The following is a 22,113-nucleotide window of genomic DNA, read 5'->3' as shown; positions in this document are numbered from 1 at the left end:
TTCGCCAAAGACATACATTAGGCCAAGATTCAGAGTTCTATCCCCATCTACATCATCCTGCTCAATAAATACGTCAAGCAACAGATGTCATGTTGCTCATAAAGCTTGAGCAAGAATGTAAATAAACTGGGGGAAAAAAGCCATCAGTATTGCTGATTATAGTGACTTTTAAATTTGAAAGACAATCCCTAAATGACTGTTTGATAGCCAAAAGCAGATAAAAAACAGAAAACCCTAATAGATACAGAAACAAATAGAACTCTGAAAATTTACCACCCAGTCCCCACCACCCCCAACAAACACATCTTTTTAAAACTAACTTGGTAGGATCTGCTCCTTTAAAGTAAGCATTGACAGATTCTGTAAGGGCGACTGCCACAGGTAAGGTGTCCTGATTTCCAAGGCTGACAGGACTGGGACCTCGTGACACACCTAGAATACATACAATCCATCCATTAAATCCTACAGAAAGATATTTATTAAATATTAAGACAGGTAGATTCACAATGTTAGCTTGTCACAAATGACTATTACTGGTTCCAATGACACCCCAAGTATAAATCTGGAGGTTAAAAAATATAGCATAAAACAAACTGGAACACAAGTCAAAGGGCAAAAATATCAGGAAAACACATCACAATGACTTTTGTTTTAAATGTAATGACACAGAAGGGTTGAGTTAAGGAACGTCGGAAGAAAAGTCCTTCACCTGAAGAGCTAAAATTACTAAAATATGGCTTCAAAATCATTCAATTATTAAATTCTTTCAGGTTCTACCAACACATACGTCAAGACATTAAACTGGATTTTTGTATTTAAGCTACCTCTATCCATTTGCTAATTCTGAGTGGTATATTTCACACACTACTCATAATTTTCTTTTACCTCTTTTTTGTCTAATACTTGTATTATATTGCCACATTACCTTGCCTCAATAAATGTAATATTTTTTATAACATTCCTGACATAAAATTCACTCAGATAAAGACACTTTGAGTCAAATCATAATAAAGCATAGTGCTTTAAAAGCAGAATAAAATGTAAACAAATTTAATCTATGCATGTGTTCAGGTTTTGGGTTTTTTTGTTTTGTGTAAACAAAGTACCTGATTTATTTCATAACAGAAATATCCCTCAAAATGCCTTTTTCTTTACACAAATATATTTTTCCCACTTATGCCTTACCACTATCACTACTGCTACTAATTGGAGAGTGAGGCATTTTATTTAATATGTGATACAATTTGTAAAAATAAGTCAACAGGACAGTTAATTCTAATTATTCATTTTTATTTAAAAAATGAGTAACCTAGGTCAACATATATCTCTGAAATCTGAATGTATGCTTTTGTGACATAAATGCTGCACAATAATCATAGCCATCAGATATTTTTATTTCAGAGGTGACTACTTATTGTGAAAGACTGAGTTACTTTTGAGATAACTAAAGGATTCTGACAAAAATCAGAACTGGCTTTCTCTGCCTTACAATTAAACCTGAGATCCTACAGTGAAAAACATCTTGTGTTAGGCTTAGAGGCTGGGAAGATTTTGTAGTATTTGAGATTTTGAAGGGATTTTGATTTAGAAGGTTTTTCATAGTTAGAAAAATAGCACATTGACTAAAAATACATGAGAACAAGAATTGCTGCTTCTAGGCCATTGGGAAAAGCAAACCCCCACTTAAGACAATTTAAAATTTCATGTGAAAATTTAAACAATATAAAAACTTATTCGCAAAATCACAACAGCTACTTTACTAGCCACTAATATGTGCCAGACACTTTGCTAAGGAGGGGTGAAAAAATGCTGCCTTTTTGAATATGTAGCTTTGCAAAGCAGGAGCATAGTTTATTGGTGAGGGATGGGCTGGAATGATGAAAGGAAATGAAAATGAGTCCAGAGAAGTGTTTATGACTCAGAGTATGCAGGACCTTTAATTTTATCCTTTTGGCACTAAAAACTACTAAAAATATTTAAGAGAAACATGATTAGGTTTTTCATTTAATAAGATCACTCAGAACACAGAGTAGGTAGGATCCAGGATTGAAGAGAAAAATGACTGTTGGCGAGGATTCAAGTTTGGATCAGGTGAGATGATTTAAGTGAAGGATAAGGTCCTAATCAAGAGGCAGCTGTTTTGGGAATGTGTGTAAGAAAAAGTTAAGTGAAAAAAGCAGACTAAGTATAAATTCACTGATTAAAATTATGCAAATTATACATGGCTGTGCACTGGGAAAATGTCACTGTAAATTTAAATTAGTTCAATTGCCTTTTTAAAAAATATATTGATCTAGAGTGCAATTATAAATTCGGGAAAGCCTATTTTCAGAAAAAGATAAAGGCTATAATAATCTTATTGATTTTTTTCCCTTAATAACCTACACATAGGGGTATTTACACATGGTCATGGGTAATGTTAATGTCTGCTAACTGCTTTGACATTAAAGCTCAAAAGACACCTACAAGGTTATTTTCAATTAATTTGGGCATATAAAATGAGAATTCTTGAGATAGTTTCCCTATAAACTATTAGGCCCGTTGTTCAAATACTGGCAAGTAATGAAAATAAGGAAAAAAACTCAAATCCACTCAACATTTTGGCATATCCCCTTTTGTATCTTCTATTTCTTTCAAAGTTATATTGCATGCATAAAAACTGACAAGAAATGTGTACTTAAGTCCCTAAAAAAAGTCTGCATTTATATTCAGAATTATTCTTTAGAAATAAAAAATTCATTGTATTCTTTATAAAGATAGTTTGCATTCCAATTTTGGTTTAATTGCTCCACATTTAAACAATTGTATGTTTCAAAAAAAAAAAAATGTTGAGGGTATGGGGAACCTTCCTGTAACAGTCAATGGATATTTTTGTGGAATTCCTTTTGGCTCAGGAGTTACAAGAGGCTCACTCCCAACTATTTCCTATCTCTGTGCCTCTAACTTCAACTCACTATATGAATGGTTTTCTTATGACAGCTTTTGCTCTGGTAGTTTAGCTACTGAAATTATTTTTTAACTGACATAGTGTTGCTGCTTCTTTTCTATCACTTTATCTCTAGTTTTGACAGTTTAAGATGTGTTGATATTTCTCAATGTTGAGAGAAGAGCAGGGAGATGGCAGACAATGCAAACATATTGTGTTTTTATAATTGGAGACTTGATAGCAATGGATTCTGTATAGCAACTGGACATAATTAGTATAAAATTGAGATCGTTAAACCTTAGAGTTATTCTTGATTTCTGAGACACCATACATTGCTGGAAAAGGAAAAATTAGATAAAGTATTTTAGGTACACTTTAGAATCATTAGTTAACACATACATTTGCTTTCGATATACAATACCTTGTGAAGTCTCACAGTGCTTTTCAATTTCAGAGAGTGTTCCAATCAAATTATCATCTTCTATCATATTTAAATAAAACAAAATATTGCAGGAAAAAATATTCAAGAAACAAGAAGAATCAAAAATTCATATCTCAACACAGCTGAATGAGCACCATGATAAAGAGAGAATTTTTAGGTAGATTTAAAGAACCTTTATTGTACAAAATCTACATACATCCTGCCTATGTCATTACTGTCATCTACTTGGTTCTCCTATTGCCCACACTGACTCAAACTAAAAACATATGTACCAACTCAATCAAAAGTAAAGTTTACATCACAAAAAGGAAAACTTCTGAATACAGAGATAATGGAAAAGCCAATTTTGGTTTAGACTACCTGCCTGATTTCTAATAGGACCCATCTATGTTCTTCATGGCTAAAATGTAGATTCTGCAGAAACGAATTAACAAAACCACATATACAAACAAAAAATAAGAATAAAGTACTGTTAAAACAAAAAGTCAAATTTATAAGTTTTTCTTTTACCTTTATGTAAACAATATATCTAAGTTCATAAAGATATGTAAAATAACGTATTTGGACATTTAGAAATCATTTTTTACCTTATTTTAGCCTATATTACTTATGCCATTTTTACAATGGCCAGACACAGAAAACGCATTTCTCCCATGTTGAGTTTTGACAAATAAAATTAGATTTATAATTAAATCAGCTTAATTAGGGATGTGATTCTCAAACTTAACATGCATTAGAATTACCTCAAAGGCCTATTCAAAGATTGCTAGCCCCACTCTCAAAGCTTAGTTTAAAAGGTCTGCATTTCTAATAAGTTTCCTGGTAATACAGACAGATGCTGCAGGTCCAAGGACCAAACTTTGAGCACTACTGACTTATACTTAGTTAATACAAATCAATGATTTATAATATCAAGGATAAACCCATTACTACTTAGAAGCACAGCAATGGGGACAAGTTATAATTTTGATGAGAAGCTGTTGCTCCAGAAACAGCTGCTTTAAGTGGCTTTGTACTTTGTTTACTGTACTAAAAAAAGTGAGAAAGGTAATAAGAATTTGTAGGAAGAACTGGATAAAGGTAACAAAAAAATCTCAAGCAAAATCTATATGTAATACTGAATGTTTGATGAGGTTTAGGTTTATATAGCTATACCCTAATATCTACGTTTAAATCTTTATGATTTAAATTCTTGTAGGAAAAAAATAATTCATTGCAAGCATAAACCTCTTTCATTGAATCAGTTGTTTTTAAAACAAAGACTTTCTTAAGAATGCAAGTATCAATTCAGAGTAGAAAGGACTGTATTATATTTTGTCTTCAACTACAGTATTTATATTGGTCAGTAGTTTATAAATTTGATGTACTCCTAACAGTGCCAACCATGCTTAAAATTCTCCTATTCAAATAATATAAACTATGAAAAAGAAAAGGAAAATGTGGCTAGTTTGATAATGCCAGGAGTGTTTCCAGAAAACCAAAATTTCTAATGTTAAATTCACCAGCCCATTAAAAACATCAAAAAATTCAGCCTGATCATTAGATTTTAACTTTCACATGTAATTGATGATAATCACTTACCTACTGTTGGAGTGTTGGCAGCACTTAATGAAGCAGAAGATGAGATAGAGGAAGAACTTTCTGCCCGGGCTAAAGGAGCGGCAGGAGGTGGGCTGGTATTGGAAGTTACAGGTGGGCTGAATGGCCTGGGCTTAAAAAGAAAAAAGTTATCAAAATGGTAAAATAATCCCTCTGTTATCAAAAAAGATTTTTAAGTATCAGGTAAACTAAACTAAATTTACTGTGTGACTTTCTTATAACTCAAAATTAGAGATGCCACAGGTCAAATAATTTTTGAGAATATATTAAAAGCTGAAAAGGCTATTTTTACAAAATGCTGTCAAGAGAATTTCCATACATAAAACATTTTCTGTATTTCAAAAAGTATGCTTTAGATTCTCAGAAGTTAAATGTTTAAACACTATGAAATCTTTTCACAGACACTGCCAAACTGCTTCCCAAAAGGGTTACTGACTTTACCAGTCTGCCTATAAATACAAGAAAATATTTCTCTGCACCCTTGCCAGCAGTGAATAGATGAGCCACAGAAGAGGGCGAAAAAATTTTAACTTTTAGCTAATTTGATAAAAATAAAATTGGCATTTTTCCTTTTATGAGTTATATGTATTAGCTTTGTCTGATTTAGTTTGGCAGAGGTCTTAGTATTACCCGAGCTTTCAATAACCCTTTGCTTTATTTGCTGCAAATAGTTTTCTCCCTAAATATTGCTTGCCCTTTTAGTGTTTACAAATCTGTCTACATTTTCCTTGGTAATTCATTTTAATGCTTTCTCACTGAGAAAGTTAATGCCATACAAAGGATTTGAGAAAATGTTAATCCTACTAGTTAAACATAAAAACAAATATAAAAAATACTTTCTAGTTAAATATAAAAACAAATATAAAAACTATAACTCCAATTCATTTATCTTTTACCTTGGTGAATGAGTTTTTTTCCTTCCAAATTCCTACTTGTTCCAACAATACATTAGCAATACTTCCTGAGGTCTTTCACTTTTTAGAATAAGGCATATTTAGCTTAATTAAAAATAATCTTTTCCTGCTTACAAAAGTATTAAGGAAATACAGTACTTATTTAGTGCCTACTATGTGACAAGCCATGGCGTAGGTACTAGATACAAAGCAGTAAACAAGAAAGACACTATACCTGTCCTGTTATTTGAGGGACTTGAAAAAAAGCAAAACCAAACTTTATAAGCATTCATACACTAAAATTAGTCAATTATTCATTGCATGAATGTAAATTTACAGATATACACTTTTATAAAAATTAGAAAATACTGCCCAAAGTGTTTCACAATTATTAAGCCCCCCACCCCGCCTCCCATTTAACTATTTTTAAACTATTAGTTCCAGAGAAGGGCTTTTTGATGACTCATTATTCTGGAAAATATAGCACAATGTAAAAATGCAGTTGTATCTGTATGTAGATGTTGAATGTGAGGCCAAACAAATATTACATTCAACAGCTGATTTGAAACTTACAAGCTTGGAAAAAGTCTTGAAATCCACTACTGTAGGAGACATTTCTCCTATGGCAACATGGCCTTATGACTAATATAATTTGGCTGCATTTTTACAATTTATAATTAGAATGGGCACTTTACAATTTTTTAGGAAAGGCAAAAACAGCTCTTAAGTGGTTTTCTCTTGTTTTAGAATGGCACTGTCTAGTACAGTAGCCACTAATACTGAAAATGTAGCTAGTTCAAATTTGAGATGAACTATAAAACAATAGATTTTAAAGATAGTATACACACAAAAAAGTAAAGTCTCAATTTTTATATTGATATGTTAAATCTATTAATTTCACTTTCTACTTTTTTCATTGGTTCCTTGAAACTTTAAATATGTCACTTGCGGTATTTATTGGACAGCACTGCTTAAAAACAATGGTTCTCAAACATTAGCATGTATCAGAATCACTTGGAGGGCTTGTTAAAACACAGTTGCTGGGCCACTCCCCAGAATTTCTGATTTGTCTGGGGTGGAGCCAGAGAAATTGAATTTCTACCAGGTTCCCAAGTTATGCTAACACTGTTGGTCTTGGGACCACACTTTGAGAACTACTGCTCTAGAACAATGAGGGGTTCTCTGCAGGGATGTGAGGAGGGTGTGGTTATAGACCCTTTGAGAAGAATGCACATACAAGTATACAAGGAAAAGGGCGCTCCAATGTACAGCTGGAGAGAATTCAAATCAGCACCACCTTTCTGTGGGCAATACAGCAACAATCATCAAGGGTCTTAAATATGCACATACCACTTAGCTCATGGATTTCACTTTTTAAATTTTTACTAAGAAAATAATGTCTCCAAATACATAAGAAAATTCATTAAGACATTTACAATGAGAACGTGGAAATAAACAATGTCAAACAAATTTCTGAAAACTTTTGGAAATTTAATGCTGACAATGGTGTAGAAGATAAGATTATGCTCTGCAGCCACTTCCAGGAGGTTCCCTGAAGCCTTCAGAGTGGTTGCTAGAAGGCTCTCAAGGCTGGGGCAGGAAGTGAATGGTGATGTGAAGGATTCAATTACAAAAGTCCCACTTTTACTTATTTAATAGACTTACAACTTAAGATTATTATTAGACAAAAACTTCTACCACTTTAAAGACGTTTGAAAACCATGAAATAATTTATGATACAAAAAGACACTCCCAAAATATTTTCAAGTGAACAAAAAATAAAATATATGATATGACCTTTTACTTAAAAACATACACATATTGTTCATAGCAACTTTTTGAGCAATTACTTACCTTGACGATGTTCTAAGTGTTTAATACCAACTTATTTAAGCATCACAATAACCTATTATCATTATACCCATTTTATCAAGAAGGAAACTGAGACTCCAAATAAACAACTTGCTAATGTTCCTCAGGTAATTAGCGGCTAATAAACTTGTGCTTTTAACAACTCTTATTTTACTGCCACTGGATAAATAAACTCAAAAAATAATGAAAGGATATATACAAAAATGTTAACAGTAGTTATCTTTGGGTGATAAAATATAGAAGGAATTTTTATGTTCTGTGTTTATTTTCCAAATTTTATAACATGATTATGTACTGCTTTTGTAATCAAGAAAAAAATTCATGTTATTAAGATGTAGTAATTTTATATTACTTAAATAATAACCAACTACTTGGCAGCTTGTAGTTTTTCATTTCACTTCCACTACGCCCGTTCATTGGGACAGTGAGTAAAAGACATCACCATTTCAATATTTGGTGTTCAAACCTTTTTGTTTATTCATGAAATATTTTCTAACTATGTACCATGTGACAGGTATTATGCAAAGTATTAAGGATATGAAATTGGCTAAAGCAAACAAAGTATGGCTGGTGGCGGTGGAGAAGAGAAATACAATGTGATCTGTGACAAAGCATATGGGTATAGGAAGAGAATGATTAAATCTACTGGGGGAGGAGTAATGGTCAAAGAAGGTTTTACCTAGGTGGTGATAATTAGTTTGGTCTTAAAGAAAACTGAGGTGCATTTCAAATAGAGGGAGCATAAGAAGAAGACATGGATGTATAAAAGAGCATGATGTATTTGGGGAACAGTAGAAAGTTTCAAGCGGCTGGAACCTGGGTTATAAAGAGGAGAAAGCTGGATAGTTAGCTTGGTAATGTAGGTTACTGGTAATGTAGGCAACTTTATCATCAAGAACCAAGTATATTCAGTTAGAACCACTGCAGATCTATATCAGGGGAAAAAGATTAATAAGCTTGACTTTTAGAAATGTAATTCTGGCAATTAGTGTAAAAGATGAAGCAAAACAGAATAGATCACAGGTAAAGACTTGTTTGAGAGAGCCTCACGCTAAATAAAACCCATAAAATTTCTTTATCTGACAACTTTTGAAGACCAATGCTTTATTTTTTTATAGCAATATGCACTTAATATGTGCAAGACAATCAAGTGATGTGAATTCCAGTTTCCTTATATACAAAATAAAGCTGGACCAGATGCCCTCCAGGACTCGCCTGGCACTATATGTCTAAGGACTAACACTTCTTAATATTTGCCTTCACACAGAATTATATAAAAAGTGCTTCTTAACTGTGAAACATTCGGTATTAAATAGTATTTTTATAAAGTGCCAACTTTCTCAGGAAATCTCTTTCCAACTGAACAATATCTTGCTCCACAGGTATGATCACTAAGGTAATATAGGGGAGAGAAGGAAGTACTGTTTGGGAAAACTTTTCTATACTTGCAAGAATCGAGTAGAAAATTCCAAACATTCAACTCTAAAGGGGTATATAGAAAGATATCATTTGCATCTTAAATCAAAACAGTTGTAATTAAAAAAAAGAAACACCTGAGTACATACTATTTCATTAATCCCACTGAGTTTGCCTGAAGTAAGCTTTGGTCTGGAAGCAGGCCTTGGAGGTGGGACAATGGTGCCTACAGAAAGAGGAGTTGTGGGCCTGCCTGGTGGGGGGAAAAAGAAAATTTGAAGAAAATCATTAGTATGTAGCAATCCTTACATAAAGACATTCTATTATAGAGGAACTGTTAGGATTCAAATCTCATTTTTCAGGAATTTTTAAAAAATGTAATTACAGATATTTGGTGAAATACTGGGAACGTATCAAATATGCTTTTTGCAAAGTCACCAATATTATTCCTGGAAAAAAAATCATTACAATTTCGATAAAACTGACACAAAATATAAATTGTTTTTCTATTTCACTTATTTATATCTACAAAAATTAAATCTAATAAATTAACTGGTGTAAACAATTTAAGGCCTCAGGTCTTTAGTTTACTGCTCATACATCTACTTTACAGACAATAATGCAAGACCAAGCCTTTGAAACACCTGAAGAAAAATAATATGAACTCTAAATAAAACACTTACCTTGATTAAACTTGTAATTTGACTTTTACATTAAACCACACTGTAACATTTTTTTGTGAATTAATAGTATTAAAAATATCTTTACTAAAAAGTTGTCTCTAAATCACTCTAATTTTTGGTAAGTGTTGAAAATATCTTAATTTTCCCTAAATCCTATATAAATTTAGTGTTCACTGTTTTTAACACCATTTGCAAATTTTGCAATTTTATAAATCAGAAATAAGAATCTTAGTATTCCTAATTAAAAATAACTCATCATGGTAGAAATTAATGAATGGAATTCAAGTGTACAGCATCAAAAGTCACAAATGTATTAGTGTAATCAAAGCAAGAATGAAGAATAAAAGCAAATATGTTTAAATCATCCTTAAATTAATTTTAAATTCCTTTGGTCCTTTCTAAAAGATGGGGCTATAATTAAGAGACTGAATATAATAGGAATGAGAAGAAATATATTTCAGTAAGTTCTATAAGTTTATAGATGTACAAAGTTGAAAATATATGAATGGGCCTGAGTATATACATGGGGAAACAAATAGTAAAGCTGGGGGCCCTTGGTCAGCAATGGAGGAATGGAGACATAAAAAGGAGGAGCATGGAGGTGGTAGGAAGAGATCTAAAGAAAAAGAGTAGTCACACAGGAGTGAAAGCAAATGCCATGGGGTTATGAAATCATTTAGAAAGCACATGAAGGGATAACAGATGTAAGCAGAGTTCAGGCTGCTTAAGGAAAAAAGTAGAAAGCTGGTAAGAAATCAACTTTAGTTCTTAAAGCTATTGCCTTCATCCAATCAGCACGAGTTCTTTCATGTTGCCCTCTTATTTTAAGCTGCACATTGGAAGAAACATGCGCCAGCCTGAGAACCATAACACTTCCCTGTGCTATGGTGAAGGGATAACAGATGTAAGCAGAGTTCAGGCTGCTTAAGGAAAAAAGTAGAAAGCTGGTAAGAAATCAACTTTAGTTCTTAAAGCTATTGCCTTCATCCAATCAGCACGAGTTCTTTCATGCTGCCCTCTTATTTTAAGCTGCACATTGGAAGAAACATGCGCCAGCCTGAGAACCATAACACTTCCCTGTGCTATGACATTTACTTTTAAGATATGTTCATAATCAATGAAACCAGCACTGACTAATACTCGTTATTTCAAACCTGTGAGACAGCTTAACTAATAGAGGCATTTACATCTGAAACTTCATTATTGATCAAGTGGCCTTTCCAAATGGCTTTTAGATTGACTCAAAACCAAGAAGTGTTAAGCATAGATCCTTCAAATAATCAGAAATTGCTTTTTTAGGAAAGCTAGTAACAAAACTCAACACCACCGTTTATAAATGAATCTATTAATTATAAACTAATAATAAATTTATGTATTATAAATGAATATCTGCATATGCCAAATAGGTACTGCTTCTAGAAGCCTCTGAAGGATATTACTATAATTTTTTATAAACTTAAGTGTCTTAGTTGTGTGTTTTGATAGTGGTGGTGGTGGTGGTGTTGATAATGGAGCTCACTTCCAAAAAAATGTCTATTAGATGTAGTAGTTCAAGAAATAGGAAGTGACCTGTAAAAGCATAGGAGATAGGACCTAATTTAGATCTACCCTCTGACATTACCTAAGGGGAACAGACAATGCATGTTTCTCATACCATTCTTTATCTGCACAAAAAGATACTAATCTAAAATCCAGAAGCAATGATGATGATGTAGAAGAAAAATCAGCATTTTTAGCCTCCTCAGTAATTTTTCACGACATGATGTTATGCCAAAGGTCACTCTGATCCTCAGAGATGTAGCTTTTGGAAGATCTCTCATCCAAAGCATCAGGAAACCTGAAGGCATTTTCAGTTTTACAGTGCAATATCTGGAATACTACCTGAGCTCCACTGGTAATGAACTTATAACAAGCTCATCAATGAAAGAAATCCACTGACTTTGCAACCATGAAGCAAAAAGAAACTATCTGTATTCTCTGCTGGTGCTGTTACAGAAGGAGAGCATAGAGAGTTAGTGGACAAGTGTAGTGGTAGGCTTTCTAGACCAAGAATCTGAGTTGGTTTCAAATAAAGATTCAATTATCATAAACTGAGACATTTAAATCAGTGGGAATGAAAGTAGAGTGCCTTATCCGCTCTTCACAATCACCTGAAGGAGAAGAAAACAATTGAAAACTAGAAGCAACAGGAAAATTCTAGAACTAAAATATAACTCTATATAGCCAGTTATCATCTTGTTTCAGGTTAATGTCATTTTAATTACTCAAAACTAGCAAAAGGTTTATAAATGTTTTATCATATCCTAGCTCCTAAACATCAAATGACCGCTGAATGAAAATGTCATTTTTTTTTTACGTGAAATTGTAATTGATATGGGTAAAGCATTCTTTAAACAGGTAGCAATAGGAAAAAAGAACTTTATTGAAAAGAGACGATACCAAAGAAAATAGTGAGAAATAAAGGACAGAGTTAACTAAAGCCTCTGTGATACCAATGTGAAAAATTTTATTAAAAATTTGATACAATAATTCATAAAAGAATATTAACAAAATTGAAAAACACTGCTTAGGACTTCTTTAGCTTAAATACAAAACACTACTCTGATATTCTTACTAAACAAAAACAAAATCTTAAAAACTTCAGTTTTTCCTATATAATTACTTTCCTGATACGATGCATTAGTAAGGTTAGTTTTATAAAACTAAATAGTAACAAGTGCCCATTGAGAAAGGTTATAATGACACTTCAGGATATGTTCCACTACCTATTAACTTTTTGTTGCTGTTTTATAAATATTAGGTACAGATCACCTTCCCTTCAAAATTCCAAGTTGTTTTGGGTTAAAGGCTGCCTAAAATCCAATTAAAATGTCTTTTTAATGTTAGTTTCTAAACAGTCTAATTTTAAATACTAGTGTTTATTATTCATAGGCTTATTGTTTTGTTACTCTGCCAGAGTGCAAAAGATTTTAGAATTAGTAAGATCCAGGTTTAACCAGGTTTAAATCTATTCTTCATCATTTCCTAGCTATCTGATCTTAGAAAAGTTCCAGATCACCTCTGAGCTTCACTTTATTCATCTATAAAACTGGGACAATAAAAACAACTTCATGCAGCAGCAAATGAGGTGAAATTAAATAACATGTGCATAGCTTCTAGCAGAGCGACACAGCAAGAACTCGATCAATTCCAGTTCTTTACCTATCATTCCAGCACTCCCTTACACCCCAAACACTGCATTACATCTCTGAAATCCCAGAGAAGCTTAAAGATCAACTGAAAGTGATTTTATTTTCTTGCTTTGAACAAGCAGTATGGTTTTATTAAACATGCACTTTTGATTCGCGCTTTGACTGTTGGTTAATGGGACTTCATATTTTGAAGAGAAATTGAGCATATTCTTGCCAAAACAACTACAAAGCATTCAAGTCCTTTCAGATATTGCTTGGGAAGTGCTAAAACCTTTCTGGAAAGCAGTTTGGCAATAAGTATCAATAAGAATATCTTGTGACTGATAAATCTCATATTGAAAAATTATTAGAAGAATATTATGAGATGTAAACAAAATCTGTTATATTCATGGCTGTTCATAATACTAGAAAATCAGATGTAACTTAAATGTCTATCAAGAAAGGAGTGGTTACATTAATGTACGTCTATGTAGTTGAATTTTATCTACAAGCTGTAAGAATTATTTGGGCATCAATATGGGAATGATGTCTAGAAATAAATATATAAATGAAAAAAGTTGTTATTTGATAAACTTTATTGTTTAAGCCATGGGGCCTTTAGGCTAAGTTACCCAGTATAAAATCACTTTTATCTGGCAATATGAGCAGAGGACAAGTTAAACAATTTTTTGATTATTAAGTACAACACAAAGTGATGAATAAAGCAATTAGAAAAAAGTAACTACTGCATGCCTCAGTTTAAAAAAATATATGTGTGTATATGTATTTACCTGATGATGATGAAGTTAGTGAAGTTGAAGATGAATCAAGAGATGGTCCAAACAGGGGGTCCCAAGCAAGTAAATCACTGGTCCCTTTCCTACCATATTTTAAAAACAAGAATTTTAACAAAGGGGTATTTTATTAGTATAAAATCTAGTCACTTATTGTTTCAGATAATTATAATAGTTCAACACATATAATTAAAAAGTTGGATACTCTGCCAATGGAATATGTGAAGAAACTTAAATTTAATAAGCCAATATTTGTAAACTGCTATAAGTAGAATCTACAATTAAATGAAGATGGCAGAGGAGGGTAGAGATTAATCTCCACTGATGGCACCTTGTTAAACTCTTAACAATTTTAGGGGTTGTCAGAATGGAAATGATTTCAGCTTTACAAATGAAGAAAAGCAGCACAGAGTCTTTACATGAGCTGCCTAAGGACACACAGCTACTTAATTCTACAACAATGTTAGGTCTGCGTCCTAGCATCCAGTCTCAGACAGAAAATTTCTTAAGTGATATGAAATCAGGTAGAAATTTTATAAGGTCATACTTATTTTCAAAGAAAAAGAAAAAGGGTCAAGGATTTTTTAAAAAGTACTTCTCAAGGACAGAAGTAAGCCCAACAACTTGAGATAAACCTCAAAGGTCAGATGATTGCAGTAGATCATGCATGGGAAGGACTGCTCCCTGGGCAATCCACTGCCTGGGCCACTAAGGTGTTCTGGCAAAATATTTGGGTCATACATGCCTTTTTATAAGAGATAACCAAGACTATGGAAAAAATCATCAAAACATCAACATTCTAGTTTCAAAAAACTCAACATGCTGCATAACCAAAGATTTTTGTCTACTGACCTCTTGGAATCCAATGCACTGCTTACTCTCTGGATTCAACTCTTGGCTCTTTAATACAAACTGTTATATGAATATTTCTCTTTTCCATTTTAATCATACCCCCCTTTTTAAGATGCCTAATTTAGAGGAGCACCTGACCTTTGCCACCACTTTTTTTAAATTAACATTTTCCAGCTTTATTGAGGTATGACTGACAAAAATTGTATATATTTAAGGTAAAAAAGAGATTAATCCCTAATTAAAACAATATTTTAATGTTATCGAACTGTCATTTTTTAAATATTTTTTTCAACATCTTAGAAAACAGGCCCACTATATAATAAAAACATTATAATTACCTACAAGCACATATCTAGTATCTCAACATGCACCTAACATGGATACACACTACTTCTGTATGATAAAGCTTAAGAGTCACAACTGCATAAACGATTCCTGAAAACAAAGTTTTAAAACACTAAAAAACTTATCTTTAAAAATTATAAATCAAAACACCACCCTATACTCAATTAGTGCATAGCTTCAAAGTATCTAATAATTTTAAACTACCCATTTATTATTTAATTATCCATTAATTAAGCCTACTTTTATTCATGAAAAAAACATTGATAGATACAGAAATGAAAAAGGACCCATGCAACACTGGCTTAAAATATTTTTTCTTTTTAAGAACACCTGGCAACATGCCTTCCATCCTTCTGCTTTTTCAACTTGTGACACTTCCTCAATTTAAAGTTCATGAAATATACAGTCTATTTTACAAGGTCACACCCAAAAGTGAAGGAAAAAAGTAAGAAAATTTCCATGAGAATAACTGGTTGAAATACAGACATGTATGAACTTGGGATAGTATCATTTAGAAGTGGTGAGGCAATCAAAGCCAAATACAGTTGAATGGACTGTTAACATTATAAAAAGAATACTGTCAAATGAGAAATAATTAAAACAACTAAAAAATCCACATGGCATCTGACCGTTTAGAAGACAGGATAATTAACAATACCCTACTAGAATTGAAATAGCAAAGATAATAAAACTCTAAAAAACAAAATATTTAAAATTTGTTAATGTAGTAGAAAGAGAAGAATAAACAAGTGAAGGTCACAGGCTTTTTAGGGCAGTGAAACTATTTTATATACTACAATGGTAGATACGTCATTGTCAAAACTCAAAGGATGTATAACACGAAAAGGAACACTAATCTACACCTTGGACTTTGGGTGACTGGGATGTGTCAGTGTAGGGTAGGTTCATCAACTGTAACAAATGTGCTACTTTGCTGGGGGAGGCTGAGCATATGTTGGGGCAGAAAGTACGTGTAAAACCTTTGTACCTGTCACTCAATTTTGCTGTGAACCTAAAAATGCTCTAAAAAAATAAAGTACTTTTTAAAAAATTTAATGTGGAACTTACTCATTGGATGCAGCAAATGATTTTGATTTTGTTAATTCTTCACCTAATTAAAGAATTAAAATATGAACAATTCATAATTGGCAATAAATATTTTAATGACTATAAACAATGTATATATCTCACTATAAACAATTTTAAAATTCTGGAATTAATAAAATATAAATAAATATGAAGTAAAGAAAAGGCTTTAATAAGTTTTCTATTGTGTTTAAGAATATTAATAGCTGAATTCCTGCTAAATTTTATTTCTTCTAACATCTTTGTTGAGAAATTATGTAAGTCAACTAAACTCTCACATTTATTAAAACTGCTCTTCAGGAGAAAAATATAGGCTGTAACTTTAAAAATTAGAACAAATGTTTAAACATGCAAGTATTGCTCAAGAATTTTAACTGATGAATCGTGAAAGCATTTTTCCAGTTCTCAGATTATTAGTGATTATTATATTGACCAAAAGTAGTTTGCAACTCCTGAAGGACTTCCTATTTTATAGAATATTAAAATTTGTATAACAACCTAGAGCCAACAGTCATTTATTTACAAGATAGTCTGTTTTGCTACCTTTTGCATTGTATTGTGAATCATTTCATAAGCAACTAGTACACAGGGGAAAAGCATCAGTAATATAAAAGTCATGTTGGTTCATAAGCAATTTGCTCTGCAACTTAATGTTTTGCATCATCAGGCAGTAACTGATGAATGTAAAAGACATCAACAGAGGTAACTGCAGCAAACTATGAGGAATACCACACTGTACAAGATGCCCATTAATACCATATTCTCCCATTTGGCTCAGTTTGGCATGTTTTGCCTCAAAGCGCTTACTGTGCTGTTCTCTTTTTGCATTTTGCCCTCATCTGTAAGTCGGTAGCCTCTTTTATCCTCATTTTCCTCACATCCCCTATTATCAAGCTACTCTCCATTCCTTTTTTAAAAAATTCCTACTTTTAATTTGGTATTTATCATGAATTTAACAGGTCTTTTTAATTGAGGTAGAATTTTTAAGATTAATATTGAAGTTTTTATTAAGCATTTTTACAAAATTGCATAGCTTCTGAGTGAGCGGCCTCAACTTTTTCCCACAACTCTTGTTAATTTTAATGCAAAATTCAGCACAAGGTGTTAACCCAAAAATGTTTTCAATATAATTAAACTGCTATACTAAAAATCACATAATAGAAATTGCAATTGTGATATGACTTAATAATAGGTAAAGCTAAAGCTTACTCATCTTATAAATGCCTCTGGCTCACAAGGCAAAGTTATAACAAATAGTTTAACATTTTTAATCAGAGGTTACTCTTTGGCTTTGTTGATTTCAGAAAAAGGTAGCCATATATTAAAGTATCAGGCACGTCTCAATGGTAAAAAATAATATAAATTGTCCTCTGTTATAAGTATCCTTCTAAGTCGGTTTTTAAGGCTCATGATGAGAAAAGACTATTATTTCTATAACTACATATGTAAGGATATAAGTTTATTAGCAAATTGCCTGATAAATTTCAATAGACATAAAATAATCAATTTAAATGTCAAACTTACTAGATGAATTCTGATTCATCTGCACCTAAAAAAGAAATACAAAGACTAAGTGCCATTAAACAAATAATTTAATTTGATAATAAATATTTAGTAAAACATTAATACTGGGAACCTAATTTTAAGTTGTTTTAGTATATCTGCTCAATTATAAACTGTATTTACATATAAATATATAAAAAACTTGCAGTAGTTTCTATTCTAGTAAAGAATAGTAATACATGTACCTTTAACATTCAATAAAATGTCTTCAAATATTAAACTATTAACATCTAAAGCAACTTACTATGACTCGCTAATTTAAAAAACTTAATAAATATTTTAAAATCAATGTTCAAACATGAAAGTCATTATTTTTTTTTAAGTCAATAGGCAAAAATATAAAATCTTGTACTTACTGGGCTGTGTCTCTATTACAGTGCATGGAAGGGAAAAAAAAGACATAGTGTTCATTTTAGAATTCAAAATATATTTTCCAGCTGTAATAATTTTTCTACTCCCTTCTGAATCATACTTAAAATCTCTACACCTTAAATACATACATTGTTGGGGGAAAAATACTTAAGCTAGATAAGCAAACTGGGCAATGAAATATACTCACAATATCTTCTTTTCACACCCAACATTAACAATGAAAAACTTTATTATTTATTTTCTGAGCATGAAAGTAATACACGTTCACTGTTTTGTAACGAACAGAAAAGACAAGCACAAAGGAGAAAATTTAAAACTATCAATGATCTTACCACCCAGAGATAAATGCTTATTTAACATTTTGATGTATGTTCCTCTAGGCTTTTATTTATTTATATACACATTTTAAATTAGTTATGCTCTCAGACAATAAAAAGTTTTAATGGTTTCACAACTTTCTACTTCATATATATATATGTATATATATATATATATATACACATATATATATACACATATATATACACACACACACACACACACACACCATAATTTAATCTTGGCATTAATCTTACTGTTAACTAATAAGAATAGAATAAAACCTCACTTCACAAATCTTTTTGGTGGAAAAAATAGTTCTAAAATTAAATTCTAACAGTGCATGACTGAGAGAAAAGAACTTTTATCAAAACAAATATATGTAGACTACTTAAAATATATAATTAATATAAAATGAGAACTTTTATTCTCCATTATCAAGGAGAACAGATTTGATATCAATTATGATGAGCATGTACAGATATACTAAATGTCATTCTAAGATACATTTTTTAGAGTATGACATCAATGGAAAGATATATTATGATTTTTTTCTCCCTCAAAACTTTTTAAGTATGGCACCTTAGAATTGAGGAATTAATCATTATCACTAAGAATTTGTATCTTTGCCTTTTCTATGAAAAGTATGGGAAAACATGTTTTAGCAACCAAAAAAAAATGCAAAGATATAATCTTTAAATTCATTTTTACAGAATTCCCTTTTTATACAGTTTATAAAATATGGACAAAAATTTTAAAATTAGATGAGGAAAAGATTAATACTGCCATTTTATGAACTATATAGATGTCTAAGCAATGTACTGTATACTTGAAACTAATTTAAATTTAACATTTTTTTTTAATTAAAAAAAAAAAAAGGATCAATACTGCCAGTTCACAAAATTCTGCCTGATACACAGCACTATTTATAAAATATAACAACTGGCAAAAATAGTGGGTTTTCTACATTTTTGCTTACTTTGTAAAACATTTTCAAAAGGAAGCAAAACTAAGCCAAACTCATAAGTTCATTTGCCTGTAGTAAAAATTATCAACTATATAATATCTCAATAAATTTGAATAAAAATAAAATATTATAAATTAAACACTTTCTCATCTAACATACTTAACTATTTCTAAGTGATGTTTTAATTTTTATTATTCCTAAAATTAACCAGAGGCAGATAGATGAGGTACTAAAAAAAAAAAAAAGCTTCTACATAAGGAGTACAAACTTATACATTTTAGTACTTACAGATACTGCTGGGGAGAGTGTTATATTTCCTATAGATACTTTTAATTCATCCAAAGAAGCCATTGTGTGATGTGAGTTATTTGGATGCATAGGTTTGATTTCTATCCGATACTTCTTTGGTTCTTCATCTTCAGAATCAGAATCACTAGATGAGTAGAAATGGTTCTCTTTGGTATGTGAGTATCAGTTAAAAAATTTAGTTTTCAAATCATCTTAATGCATAATCAGTTTTCACACATTTATAAAAAAGAACAAAAACCTTTAAGAGATGTACTTTAACAGAAATATAACTACATTATACTACATTATAATATTAACAAATACATGTCAAACGAATACTCATATTTTATAATTAAAATTTTGAATATTCTTTATTAAATAATTGTTTTAACTGTCTACTTATATGCCAACACAATCCATAAGAATATCCAGATGATAAAAGGATATCATTTTGATTTGCTTCTGGTTTTATACTATAGCCTTCTTCATCTACATCGGGAATGTTCTATGGGAAGAAGAAAAAAAACTTTAATGATGGCTCCAACTACAAAAATATTAGAGATTAACAAAATAGCCTTGACTATTACTGAAGGGCTATATAATTTATCAAATATCAACAAGTTAATAAAATTATAACACTGTGGGGAAATTACATCTTTTAGTTAGTTTTAAATCATACTCCATGAGTCGGATGTCTGAAATAGAAAAGCACTGCAAAATGAAACAGAAGAAACACCGCAAGAACAGTATTCGGGTAGGAATGCCAGCAGTTCTGTGGATAACCAAATTTTCACCCAAATTTTCAAAATAAAGAAATAAAAGCACAAGACTGTATGTGTCTAGGGAAGGGAGGTGGTAAAATCAGAGGATTGATAGCTTAAGTAAATGGAAATATATATAAAAAATGCAGAACAACAACAAAAAAGGCTTCTAAGAAAATTAAAATTATACTAAAATACTACTATGTCTTACTTGATGAGACTGGCAAAAATTCAAAAGCTTTCAAATACCTTCTGGTGGCAAAGTTGTGGCAAAATGTACTTTAATACTTGCTGGTATAAATACAAAATACAGCAGTTCCTCAAATATGGTTGTTTTGTTATAATATTGATGAGATGCCATAGTAACTTAACTCTTGTTTATATCAATCAGCCTATGGTAAAATTGATTTCATTATACATAGTTTCACTTAAAGCTGCAAAACCTATCAACAACATTGAGAAATTACTGTAGTACAATCTCTACAGAGAGAAATTTAACAATATCTAACAAAAATACATATATGTTTACTCTTCCACCCAGGAACTCCACTTCAAGGAATTTACCCCAAAGACACACCCCCAACAATTTAAAATATAGATACAACAAAGTTATTCATCAAAGATTATCTGTAATTCAAAATTATTGGAAAGTACCTAAATATCCAAGCATAGTTGAATAAAGTATATTACATATACAAAACAGTATTATGAAGCTATTTTAAAAAAGAGGAGAAGGGTTTCCATCACATGGAGTGACTTCTAGGAAATACTGCTAACTAAAAAAAAGTACAAAAGAACATATATAGTATAAGTAAAAAAAAAATTTTTTTAAAACACATATCTACAAAGTTGGTTATCTACAAGGCAGGATGATGAAGTAGAAGGAATACAGGAGGGAGAGATACTTCTCTAAGTATGCTTTTGTAATTAAGTTAGAGAATATTCCTTTTAGAAAATATACACTTAGATATTTAGGTATAAAGAGCCATAATGTATATAATTTATGCTTGAATGGATCAGAAAAAAAATATTCACATACCTAAACACATGCACATATGTAGAGAGAACGCAAATGTTAAAATGAATGGTAGTAAAAAGTTACGGGTAGAGAAGTGTCCTTTGTACTACTTTAGTCTTGTACTTTTTGAAAGTTAGAAGGTATTTCCAAATAAAAAGTTTTTTAAATGAAAAAAAGACTATTAAGAAATGCCAGGCTATCAGTTGTAATTGGGCAGCCAATATCTTTCTACTGGTGAAGTTTGCCATTCTTCCTCCAATCACTTGCTCAGCAAGAGGAAAGGAATATAAAAGATTGCTAATCTGACAGTCTGGCGCAGTGCAAGGTCAAGGAGAACTAAGAGCAGAATTTACATGGCTGCAGCTTCCAAACTGAGTTAACTGGAGCCAGCAGTGAGTCAATAGACCAGATTAAAGTCTAGAAGTAAAAAATCTAATACAGGGTGAATAGTAGATTCCATAGATAAAAACATGACCAGTGATATAGTTATGACTCTAGAAGTAGAGTACTTTGAGTTTTACATATTACTTGCTAATATGCAAGTAATACTTTTAAATACTTTAAACTTTGCCAAATGTGGATTCATTAGAAATCAGAATAAAAATTGTTTTCAAAATACTTTATTTTTATTCCCAGTACCCTAGAAATATACCAGATATTTCATTCCCTAGATATTCTACCTGAAATTTGCTGACGCTACTTTTAAATTTGTTTATAATATACTATATAGTATGATGTAGTAATTTAA

The 22,113-nt window shown here is 31.4% G+C and overlaps 1 protein-coding gene across 2 annotated transcripts in view; it reads right to left on the bottom strand.

Annotated features, from left to right (window-relative positions):
* FCHO2 (FCH domain only 2) overlaps nucleotides 1-22,113 on the bottom strand; it is a 104,296-nt gene that overhangs the window by 16,140 nt on the left and 66,043 nt on the right. For both annotated transcript variants that reach the window (XM_006913131.3, XM_025047779.1), the window contains 9 exons: nucleotides 20,034-20,091; nucleotides 19,587-19,762; nucleotides 17,998-18,009; nucleotides 17,603-17,627; nucleotides 16,061-16,103; nucleotides 13,793-13,881; nucleotides 9,298-9,401; nucleotides 4,950-5,079; nucleotides 321-432 (listed from right to left, as the gene is read on the bottom strand). In XM_006913131.3, the coding sequence (XP_006913193.1) occupies nucleotides 321-432; nucleotides 4,950-5,079; nucleotides 9,298-9,401; nucleotides 13,793-13,881; nucleotides 16,061-16,103; nucleotides 17,603-17,627; nucleotides 17,998-18,009; nucleotides 19,587-19,762; nucleotides 20,034-20,091 (749 nt within the window). The remainder of the gene's footprint in view (nucleotides 1-320; nucleotides 433-4,949; nucleotides 5,080-9,297; nucleotides 9,402-13,792; nucleotides 13,882-16,060; nucleotides 16,104-17,602; nucleotides 17,628-17,997; nucleotides 18,010-19,586; nucleotides 19,763-20,033; nucleotides 20,092-22,113) is intronic.

The sequence above is a fragment of the Pteropus alecto genome, unplaced genomic scaffold, assembly GCF_000325575.1.
Source record: "Pteropus alecto unplaced genomic scaffold, ASM32557v1 scaffold20, whole genome shotgun sequence".
NCBI classification, from domain to species: Eukaryota; Metazoa; Chordata; class Mammalia; order Chiroptera; family Pteropodidae; genus Pteropus; species Pteropus alecto.
The sequence above is the reverse complement of the archived record's forward strand: the minus strand, read 5'-3'. Positions and strand labels throughout refer to the sequence as shown.